Genomic DNA, 12,350 nt, shown 5'->3' with positions numbered 1-12,350 from the left:
GGTCCCGGGACTAACATTCCTAGGTCCACTGAAAACAATTGGAAAATGAAATCTGTCCATCAGTCATACGAGGGAATGTGCAGACCATGGGACAGATGAGGCATGAATGTGTGGATGGTAAAGTAAGGTGACCACATAACGGTGTTTAGCCTACTGGGTCATCTTCAGTCAATGCATTATGCTTTTCCAGGACAATGGGTAAACATTCTCCCCATAAAAAAGACAAAAAGTGGGGAATGTAGTAGGAAGAGAGCCTGAGACATAAGCCAGTCTATGCATAAGCCATGTTCCAGTCTATGCATCCGATGAAGTGGGCTGTAGCCCACGAAAGCTTATGCTCAAATAAATTTGTTAGTCTCTAAGGTGCCACAAGTACTCCTGTTCTTTTTAAGAGATTCTAAACATTCTCAATTTTCTATTTTAATTTTGTTTCCAATCAGGATACACTGTGCAGTTACACTGTTCAATGCATTCCCTGCACTTATAAAAGGGAAACATTCAATTATGTAAATTACCTAGAATTCATATGAGACTAACTAATGTAATTAACTAAGATCAATCACAGTGCTAACGCTGGTCATAAGCAAAACTAGACAAAACCATGAAGCTGATCAATATCGTCAGGAACTATAGAGCAGAGTTCCTGGGGAGGGAAGGTGGTATATAATAGGGCACCACAGGGGTTTTGCTTAACTGAAACTTTTGTTTAGTTGGACAGAGAGGAGGAGCTCTCTATGTGACATCAGCTGTCACACTCAAAATCCCAGGATTTGGGCCAGCGGAATTTCAATAAATGAGAGGTCGGAGGTGTGTGGCAAGCTGGGAAACAGAAAAAGAGAGTCTGACCAACCCTAGGTGCTGTTTACTTTCATACAAAAAGCTTGCTGCTGATTTAACAAATATAACTGGTGTAAATATTGTGGAGTTACTTATATTTGCACACTCTCATGGACAGACATTAGGTTTTACCAGTGATGTAAGGGCATGAATGCCTTAGTATTTTCATTTTTTCCAGTAGTACAGTTCTCCTTTACTGCCTTAAAGCACTATATCAGGTGTTACTTTTGAAGAGTTAAACAGCTGGTTTTCTAATTTTGGCAAACTGAAAAGCATTTTATGTGGTCTGCATTTCAAAAGAGAATAAGCTACACACCAAATAAAAGACTAAGTGCTGGATTGACTGTAGCATTATTACTGATTTACTGAAGTGTAGTGATTACGTACTGTAGCAAATATGGCAAAGAAAATAGGGATAGCTGGCATCTTTTCAAAATGAGTAATCTGCTTCCTGATATGGAAAATATGAATTCTCTCTTGCTGACTTACAGGAATGCTTTGGATCTTGACTTCTTTACTGTATAGCCTTCATATTTGCCTTCTTGAGCAAAGGTTATTGTAAACAGACCTTCTCTCATGCAACAGCCTTATGGGAATGCTATGGTAAAGAGAACAACTGGGTTTTGATTTTTATGAACTTATCCTTTCATTCCTCTTGGCAGTATTTCCCAGGACTCAAGTTCTGGCTCTCTCCATATTATCCCTCAATGATTTTCGCTGTGGCTTCAGTTACTACCTATATGTTGATGGCTCTAACTTCTCTCTCCTCACCCATGACCTTTCCCCAAGCATTTAGATGGTTACTTCAGGTGTGTCTCCAGCAACTCTACCTCGATGTCCCATGAAAAAGCTAAGCTCCTCATCTACCTCCCCATCACATTTCCCTTAGAAGTTCCAGCATCCTCCTTGTCTTCCACCCTTTCAAGTTTAACACATTTTTTATTTCCCTCTCTCATTTATTCCCACATTTAGGCTGTTGACAAATCCTGTCAACATTTCATCTACATCTCTAAAATTTTCTATTTTTTCTCCATCCTAATCTCCAAAATTCTGCTCATGTCTCACTTTTTCTACTGCAACTCACTATTTTCTGGCCTCCTTAACAACTGAAGATGCTTCTTAAGTCCATGCTCTCACTTCACCACTCCGTTCATACTCCTCCCCTCATATCCCTACCTATACACATCCCACCTCCATGTTAGGACTTATGTTTCTTGTCTATTTTGACCTTCCTCTTTGCTCTGACACTACCTTGGGCCTACCTATTCCTTTAGCTTCCTTCTTTCCCTACTGCCTCCATGACTTCTTCCACACCATCCCCTTATATCTGCAACAACATCACTCCCCCAAATATTCAGCATCTCCTTTTTCCACATTCCGCCTCAAAATATAATTCTATGTGGTATAATCCGCTATAACAGACTTATTCTACCATCTGCAAAAGTGCTACTATTAATTCATTTTTAAGACACTATAATACTGTATGTGATAATTCTATCTCTTGGTCAGCCAGAAATGTGGGTCTCCGATAAGTTTTCTTTGGTTGGAACCTCCTTGGAGAAGGGATTATGGCTTCCATTATCTTCTGTCTCTCCTCGGACTTGAACCCCACTGCTTACTTTACCCTGTCTTCAGTGGAATGGGAAGTGAGGTGTTGATCTGAGGAACTCTCCTTTGCCTACCTAATATTTTTGTATGTAGGAGGACAGAGAACAGACAGCTGATCAAAGGCACTGAACAAGCACATCTTCCATATATCTGGTTTTGTTTATGTTTTCCTAGATACTGTTTTTCTGCTTTCCATTTAAAACCAGCTGTGGCTTTTGTTTGTAACTAACAATTACTAGACTTAATATTGATATAGTCTCTGTCCATCAGCAAAAAAATGCTATCGGCCTGGTTTTCTCAGTCTCATAACCTCAGGATAAGTGAGTGTTTGTGCAAAACCCACTTTATATGTTTTGAAGCATTACCTGAAAATAAAGAGGAGTAGGAATCGGGGCTTGCAGGAACAATTTCTGCGTAACAAGCAGGAATAAGAATCCAAAAAAGCGAGTGCGTATGTTGAGACAATTAGGAGATGGAACAAAGGTGCATATTTATTTATTTAAATTTATAATATCTGTAGCCATGCATGCTTGCCTTTTCTTAATAATTTAAGAATATCAGAATTTATAAAATTCACTAGCTGTACAACATGACTCATTTTTCATGATGGTTTTAAACCTCAGGCTTCCTTTCCCTACCATTTCATTTGCTAGTTATCTTCATTTTCTGTCCCTGCCTAATTTACATTTCAAGTTCTTCGAGGTTGGGTCTATACTGTTTTAAAATCCATACAGTGCCAAACAAAAGTATAGTCCTACATAAATCTGTATTACTAATAAGTAATAAAAATAATGTTTGTGCCATTGGTGTATATTTGATCAACTAAAACATTAAACAATTGCAACCTGATGCATGTTATTATATAAATCTCATTTTAAGCTACTTTTAATGTAAATGCACGCTAAATTTCATGTATTTTTATCTTATTTGCTATGTTTTGGTTTTAGCCTATTCCACAGAAGACATTTATCCTCCCACATCAGCTTTTTTCCTTAATGTATACTGTGTATTATTACTATTTACCTATGTTGGAGATAATTTCATCCTTTATTTTTAACATTAAGTTGCTGCTTTATTAGAAATTATGGCAAAATCAGGCTATCAGAGAACATGCAGTATGACAGTGGAAAAAGACATACCATGAAAACATTCATTAAGGGCTAATTTCTGTCCTCTGTTATATGTGCACAACTCCAAATTGTTGCACACATATATTTGAGGGCAGAATTTGGCTAAGCATTTAATCCATAAAACAATCTAAGATACCTAACCAACACCAAAATATTGTAGGTGTTTGCAATTACAAAACATGGTAACAAGCCTCAAGAAAACATATACTTTACCTGACAAGACAACCTCAATTAGGTCTCCTTCTTGGATATCAGTAGCTGACTTCACCAGCTGGAGAATGTTTTCAGAGGTAGGATCATGGCGAAAAAGTAGAATTTTATCATACATTCCATAGAAACCACATTCAGGAAACTGCAAATATACAATCATGAATATTTATTATAATAATATAAAATACAGATGTGTAAAATATAATTAACACAACTAACACTTATTTTTGATAATGGACCTGTCCTCAGATTTACATATGACAAAGCTACACATTTATGTAGATGGGTCTTTTTAGCTGATGGACCAATTCTTATCCAACAGCTAACCAAGTATGAGGCTTATTACCCATATCAGTACTATGATGTGTGTGTTATAAATACTTCAGTAGTTAGATTATCTTCAGGCTCTGGAGCTGTCTTCCCCCCCCTCCATGCAGGCTCTTTTATGCTTCCTCCCCTTGCAACGACTGCTACAGAACTTTCTTACAGATTTCCAGCCTACCCTTAATGCTATTGCTAATACCACTATTTAGATCCAATAGAAAAAATATACCCCTGGAGTTCAACTCAAGTCACCTCCATGATATTTCTCATCTCAATGTAAATGGGAATCCTGAAATATTCTAAAACCAGAGCCCTTTGTGTATCAGTGCCATGAGTTGCAGCATTATAGAGCCATACCGTTCTCATTTCATATATTGTTTCCTTCAGAAACCTCAAATTAATATTATCCAGTCCTGAGGCTGTCCCACAGCAAAGCCCTGGGAAGGAAGACAGATGGGGGCAAACTCCATAAGGTTTATCATGTGGAATTTTCTTGGAACCATCCCTTCTGATTGGAGGGGTATGAGGGTTGCACTCCATTCTGTCCATCCCACTACTTTTATTCCATTCTAGGCATGCGGGTAGGTACTCTGCCCTCCTTTCAATTCAGGATGGGGCTTCATTCAAATCTCACTGGAAGAGGCTACCTGGGAGAGAGGCTGAATCAGCACATCTCCAAGCCAGCCTCACCCACTTAGAATCATAGAATCATAGATTATTAGGGTTGGAAGAGACCTCAGGAGATCATCTAGTCCAACCCCCTGCTCAAAGCAGGACCAATCCCCAAATGGCCCCCTCAAGCATTGAGCTCACAACCCTGGGTTTAGCAGGCCAATGCTCAAACCACTGAGCTACTCGTTCAAAAATAAGAGCTCAATTTTTCTGGCAGCAACAGATGGCTACTCTCCTCCCGGAGAGTGAGAGTTTGCAGTGCTGTACTGCACCTCTAAGAAGAGTTTCTGCCACTGGAGGTCTCGAGAAATTATGGCCCTTTACATTCTTCTTAGTATAGCCTCCTGTTAGTGCAATCCATAGAGGAGTGTCAAGGTGAGTAAATCCAAGTCACACCTGGTACCTGACGTTCCTTTTTTAATACATATTTTATCTTTGGTCTGTGCATATCTGTGTCTACATCCTAGACCAAAATCTGCCCCTCAGTTGCACCCAAGAAAGCATATTACCTTCAAAAGCTTAAATGAATGCAAAATTCAACTCATTAGTTAAATTCGACACTTGGCTATGCCAGTGTAAATCTGGAGTCACTTCACTGAAGTATTTGGAATGACTCAGGATCTACACATACATAAATAATTTCGCCCAATTCTTCTATATCTGCTGCTTTGACTTGCTCTGTTTCCAATGGCCTGAATAAAATAAGAAAAAAGCAGAGTTTTGAGCATCACAAATAGACCAATATAAAAGCATTGCCTACAATTTTATTTTCAGGGCAGGGAGGGTGAGAGGTTCTATGTCTACCTAGATATCAGAATAATCATTTCCAGGTCTTAATGTTAATATTTTAAAATAAAAACAACCTACCTGCCCAACTCTAACTCCCACTTGATTCTGGGATCCAAAGCTGCCCCCTATTACCTCATAGGAAATGCCATCTCCTGCTGGAGTAATGTCAGTGTTTCAAACACTTTAGATAATTTAAGTTAGTCATTATTTGAAAGTTCTCCTAAGAAAATACTAGGCACTAGGTGTCTGATCCTACATCTTAATACGTGAATGGTAAATTTCACAAGTTTCAATAGTGCGGCATCATATCTTATGTACAAAGATAAGGACAGTAAGGAACATTTCCTAAAAGTGCTTAACAGATCATATACATAAATAAGGACTTGTCTTCACTACTGCACTACATTGGCGCTGCTGCATCAATGCAGCTGTGCCAATGTAGCATGTCTGATGTAGTATGTCAATGGGAGAGCGCTCTCCCATCAATGTAATTACTCTGCCTCAATGAGAGGGGGAAGCTATGTTAGCGGGAAAGCATCTCTTGCTGACATAGCTCATTGTAGACACTGCTTTAAGTCGATGTAAGTTTCAAACCCCTAAGCGACATAACTTACATTGATTTAGGCGGTAGTGTAGACAAACCCTAAGCCATTTTTGATTTTCCCCAATCCTATAAAATTAAATGCTACAAATTCATAAACATCTAATTTCAACATATGGACACCTGGGTCAAAATCTTTGAAAATGACTATAGATTTTGGATGCCTCCGTTTTTGGATGCCCAATTTATGGAGTTTTCAAAGGGTGGGTACTCAGCACATTCTGAAAATCAGGCCTGTACCTGAGCTTCTCAGGCAGAGTCTCGGTGGGGCTCTATGAAGCTCTTTTTATGTAAAGCCAGTTGTTTACCAAATAAAGCAGAGTTCGTGCAAGCAACCTAAGCACCAAGTGACCACTGAACATCACATGGCCCATTTAAGGCATTTCAGAATGGCACCCAAGAACAGAGAAACACAAAATCACCAGGTCGCTATTGAAAATCTTGGCCTGGATGTTTAAATTTAGAAATATAACACACTAGAAAGCAAATAGCATTGTTATGAATTCATCTCAGCTATTAAAAAGCTCTTCCTAATTTTACTGTCATCTTCAAACATATCTTTTTAACTTTTTTTTTTAATAGTTTAAATCTGGTACCAACACAGTGTAAAAATGGACAATGTGGGTAAAAAACAAAAAAAACGTACAGTACTACTTCATTAGGTCAATGTTTCTTATTTTTTTCTTCCTCCCAGACCTAACTGCGTGCTACATCTTGTCTAAAAACTATTGAACATAATGAGATCAATAACATACTGGTTAAATAAAGTGAAAACTTCTAACAACTCAGTTAATTTCATATTATTTTCCACAGATGATACAAACTTGTTCAGAAATACATTACAACTAGCAGGAATAACAACATGCTTTTCAGGGCATGACCATCTTTTTGTTCTATGGACAACATCTAACACAATGAGGTTCTGCTCCTTGACTAGGCTGTCAGGTGGTGTAGTACTACAATTACTACTACTAACAATAAAATCATGCAATTATTTTCATAAAATAAATTCAAGAGCAGGGCTAGTGATTCAACTTGTAAATAAGAATGTGCATCTTAACTTAAGAATAGCAACTAATCACACAGACAACATGTAACTGCTTGTATCCTTAATATTCCGTCCAACTGTTTTTCAGACAAAGCCCTTCTTGATTCACCAACAAGAATTCTTATTGCATTGGCTGGGCCCTTTAGAAAAGGCATCAGCGTGATGCAATGTGGGACATGGAGGTCACCATGACAGCAGAGTTTCAGACACTGTTTAGTTGTCATGGCAGCAGAACCCCGGGCTTTTTTTTTTTTTTCAGATTAAATACTTATTAATGGGACGAAACAAGTGTATGCATATCAGCTTTTGATTTAATAGGAAAACACAGGCTAATAATCTTTCAACTATCACACTTTTAGAACAATGAGTCTGTTAGTCTTTAAGGTGCCACAGGACTCATTGTTGCTTTTTACAGATCCAGACTAACACGGCCACCCCTCTGATACTTGACTTTTAGAACAGAAACCCTGCATATGAGATTTTCAAAAACTGTTTAAAATAATATTTTAAAGGCAAAATGATCTACTGCACTGCAGCACTTGCAATAACTGAAAGAACACACTGAAAAAATAAACATGGGAAACATTCCCTAATTTGATAATAATCATCAGTTTTTACGTAAAGGTGTTTGAGTTTTGAAATCTGAAAACCCTCATCAAGCTAAACAGGCTTTCAGAAAAGCTCAAAGCTTGTAAACTCAGCTTGAGCTTATTACAAGATCAGTAATGTTTTTTCAGAGTCTTTGTTGTTGTCAGCACAAACATCTCAGATAAGAGATTTCAAATCTCTCCCAATTTTAAGGAGCCAAACTTGTAATTTTGAAAACATAGCCACCAATGTCTGAATTTAATATTAAAGGTTCAATTCAATTCTACATCAGCAAACTAACTCCAGGTTATGAGGGATTTTTGACAATCCTGTTGCATTTCATGGTAAATACCTGGATATCCAGTCAGTGGTGCTCGAACAATTTTTATAGTAGGGGTGCTGAAGGCGGAAACCATGTATTTGGGTTGTTATTACTACTTCAAGCCAGGGGTGCTGCAGCACTCCAACACTCCGAGTTCCAGCACCTATGTACCCGGCACTGATCTTTACAGTAGGTTAAGTTGACTAGTATCTTTTAATAGTTTAATTTAATAGTGAATTTAAAGTTCAGCATTACTCACATGTACTACAAGAAACATAAGAGGCTCATAACAAAGGACTAAGAATCAATAGAGAAGGTCCAACTAAAATTGTAGATCTACAATTGACATACTATTAATTTATGGCACATACCAAACTGTAACTGACATGATATATAACAAAAGCATATGTGTGAACAGGCCTGTGCTTTGCTCAGCAATCAGTTGTAAGTACTGGGCAACTGGGTGTGTGTGTGTGTGGGGGGGAGTTGGCACAGAATTCACCCAGCAGTACTTTCTATCTCAATCTTATTGGGCCTAAGCAATGGGAACAAAATCATCCCGCCTCCAGTAAGCACAAGCTAACCAAGCTAGGTGAATGAGCAACAGGATGGACAACAAAACTCAATTTTGACAAATTCAAAGCAATGCACACAGGAAGAAATAATTCAATTTATAACCCATCTAAGCGTGTATTGAACTGTAAACACCCATGAAAAAGACTTGGACATCAATATAAACAGCTTAACACAGTTGTCAAAAAAGCGAACCAATTGTAAGGATGTATAGAGAATGGGATGCAAAATAATACTGAAATTATTACAAATGTCATTATATAAATCAACTGTATGCAATCTCCTCGAATATTGCGTTCAGCACTGATCACCCTCTCTCAATTAAAAAACAGAAGAAATTAGAGTGAATAGAAATGCATCAGAAAAAGATCAGACACATGAAAATACTGTCATTTGAAGAGATATTTAATTGATTAGGACTGTTTCATTTAGACAGGAGATTAATAAAAGGGGACATGATTCAGGTCTATAAAATAAAGAAAGCAAGTCAGATGCTCTTTTTGACCCTCTCTCATACAAAAACTAGGGAAATGTCAATGAAATGTAAAGGCAGCTACTTAAAACTGATAAAAGGAAATACTTTTCTGGGAAAAAAAACCACTCAGTGCCTACTTAACTTGTTTCAGAGTAGCAGCCGTGTTAGTCTGTATCCGCAAAAAAAAAAAAAAAAAAATACTTAGAAGATTTAAAAAATTTATTTATTTTTTTTTGATTATGCAAAGAAGAAGTGAGAAGCTTTAGCTCAGCTGAAGCTCAAATTTAAATAAATTTGTTATTCTTAAGGTGCCATGCCCTACTTTTTTTTTTTTAAACAATGGAACTCACTGCCACAAGATATTATCTGAGGACAAAACCTTAGTAGGAATAAAAAAACACTAGATGTTTACATGGAAAAAAGAACATCCACCATTATGGTAGGTAAGATAAATTGATAAAGTGACACAAGCCCTCATACTTCAAGAATAGATAAACTACTAACTGTCTATAGTTGGAAGAAGCTTCTATTATCAGCAGTTTATTCCATAGCTGTCCCTGATGGGAAATTTTGCACATTCAGTTATTCACCCTAGCTCTAAAAATAGTTATATAATACCACTATAACTGACGTATCCTAATGTATAAGTATCCTCTGCTGGCTTGACATTCTCTGGGGAAAAGAGCATTTTCTCTGGAAAAAGATAAGGACCTACTCTCAGCGAAACACTCATGCCTGTGCACCAAAAACACAGCTAAGTTTAGCTCCATTTGAAAAAGGAAAGAATATAAAGGAAAGAAATGTTAATTTCATGTTACTTAAAAGATAAACAATGTAGGCGGGTGGAAAACATACTGTCATAACTATAAAGGGAAGGGTAACAACCCTCCTGTGTACAATACTATAAAATCCCTCCTGGCCAAAGACACCAAAATCCTTTTACCTGTAAAGGGTTAAGAAGCTCAGGTAACCTGGCTGACACCTAACCCAAAGAACCAATAAGGGAACAAGATACTTTCAAATCTTGGGGGTGGTGGGGGAAGGCTTTTGTTTGTGTGCTCTTTGTTTTGCGGGTTGTTCGCTCTTGGGACTAAGAGGAACCGAACATCAATCCATGCTCTCCAAATCTTTTTAAACAAGTCTCTCATATTTCAAACTTGTAAGTAACAGCCAGGCAAGGCGTGTTAGTTTTATCTTTGTTTTCTCAACTTGTAAATGTTCCTTTTGCTAAAGTGTTTACCTCTGTTTACTGTAACTTTAAACCTAAGGCTAGAGGGGGTTCCTCTAAACTCTTTAAATCTGATTACCCTGTAAAGTTATTTTCCATCCTAATTTTACAAAAAAAATTTTTACTTTTTTTCTTTCATTAAAATTCTTCTTTTAAAACCTAATTAATTTTTCATTGTTTTAAGATCCAAGGGTTTTGGATCTGTGTTCACCAGGACTAATTGGTGAGGGTATACTCTCAAGTCTACCCAGGAAAAGGGGTGTAAGGACTCGGGAGGGGGAGGAATTAGTCTCAAATCTGCCCAGGAAAGGCGGGGTTAGGGACTTGGGAAAATATCTGGGGAAAGGCAAAGTTCCAAGTGGCTCTCCCCTAAAATTTAAAACATGCTTGGTGGTGGCAGCTTACTGTTAACCTAAGCTGGTAAATAAGCTTTGGGGTCTTTCATGTGGGTCCCCACATCTGTACCCTAAAGTTCAGAGTGCGGAAGGAACCTTGACGTGGTGGCAGTGGTGAGATCATTTTAAACCAAAAGCCAGTAAGATTTTTTTTTTCCTTTTTAGCTTTTTAAAAAGCAGAGCTAAAGGTAAATGCAAATCTTATCTCTCTTTGCCTAAAGGCAGGTAAATGCAAATCTTATCGCTCTTTGCCTAAAGGCAGAGGTGTTAAGTTTTTTTTTAACAAGCGTCTTTGTAAAGGGAAGGTTTCAAGCTGTAAGCAAGCAGCTAGCAAAAAAAATTTACAATCTGAATTGTTTTTTTTTCTTTCTACTTCTCGGGTATAGCTAGTTTAAAAAGGCTAAACACTAAATGCTGTAAAAGTCTCTGTTAACTAAGTAGCCCTAAGCTAAGTGTATCCCAGTTTCAGTGAACTGCAGAGGGGGTGTGGCCCAGCACAAAAAAGCAAAAAATAACTACCAGTAAAGCAACAACTAAACTAAAGCTGGCTAAACTAAAAACAAACATAAAAAACAAAAATACAAATTAAACAAATAAAAACAAATAAAACTAAAACAATTAAAAATAATGCAAAAAAAGCAAAAAAAAAACCTGCCCACAAAAAAACTATTTAAAAAAATAAAATAAAGCATAAACTAAAGTTAGCAAGGGCTAAGCAAAATATACCAGCCAACCCTAGCAACCCCTCTCCAGGTACCTCTTCCCATCCCCCAAAATTCCACACCTACAAGGCAGCGATGATTCCAAGGCCTTCTTAAAAAATTTCAAAAGGGCCTGCCTTGGATACAGCATCTCTACAGACCAGTATATGGTAAAGCTGAGGCCGCAGCTCAGTAAACCCTTAGCAGAGGTGGCGGCTAAAATGCCTAAGAAACACATAAACAGTTATAAACTTTTTAAAAACAAGGCCAAAATCAAAATGGGGCTAACACCTGAGCATGCCCGTTGGTGGTTCAGAGCCCTAAAGTAAAAACCAAACGTGGCATTTTCCCAACATGCCTACCACATTAAAAAAACAATTAAAATGCCTAAATATCAAAAGCAAGCGTCAAATCGCTAAAAAAATCTGTCTTTCCTAATAAAAATAAAACAGTTCTTAAAAGGTGTTCCTAAAAAAATAAAAAGGTACATCCTAAATGAAAAGCCCAAAACAGTAACCAAAGCGGGGAAAATTGAAGCCAAATGGGTGGATGAGGCAAAAAACAAAACAAAACAAAAAACTAGTAGCAGTTAAAGCAAATATCAAAAGGGGCAACCCAAAACAAAACCCTATCACCAGGGACAACCCAAGGCCCCACCTAGATACCAAGGAAAACCCCAAACACCTTATCGTCCTACCACACCAGTCTCCAACAACCCACCTCGCCCCAATGACCAGTCAGCTGGGCAATGTTTTAAATGTAATAAGCAGGGGCATGTAAAGGCCCACTGCCCCAAGAACCCAAACAAACTGCAGTTCATTACGCCAAAGTCACACCCAAGGTCCTCAG

General features: G+C 37.7%; 1 protein-coding gene across 9 annotated transcripts in view; it reads right to left on the bottom strand.

The window, feature by feature from the left end:
* The window catches only part of PRKD1 (protein kinase D1), a 307,098-nt gene that overhangs the window by 134,526 nt on the left and 160,222 nt on the right, over positions 1-12,350 (bottom strand). For 6 of the 9 annotated variants that reach the window (XR_005598150.1, XR_005598151.1, XR_005598152.1 and 3 more), the window contains exon 2: positions 3,789-3,927. Coding sequence is in view for 6 of the 9 variants with exons in the window: in XM_039537712.1 (XP_039393646.1) it covers positions 3,789-3,927 (139 nt within the window). In the remaining 3 variants the exon portion in view is untranslated. Of the gene's footprint in view, positions 1-3,788; positions 3,928-4,466; positions 4,522-5,290; positions 5,310-5,412; positions 5,474-12,350 lie in introns of those variants that run through there. The other 3 variants (XM_039537713.1, XM_039537717.1, XM_039537715.1) reach the window with 3 other exon arrangements.

This window comes from Mauremys reevesii, linkage group 4 (genome assembly GCF_016161935.1).
Source record: "Mauremys reevesii isolate NIE-2019 linkage group 4, ASM1616193v1, whole genome shotgun sequence".
In the NCBI taxonomy this organism is placed as follows: domain Eukaryota; kingdom Metazoa; phylum Chordata; order Testudines; family Geoemydidae; genus Mauremys; species Mauremys reevesii.
The sequence above is the reverse complement of the archived record's forward strand: the minus strand, read 5'-3'. Positions and strand labels throughout refer to the sequence as shown.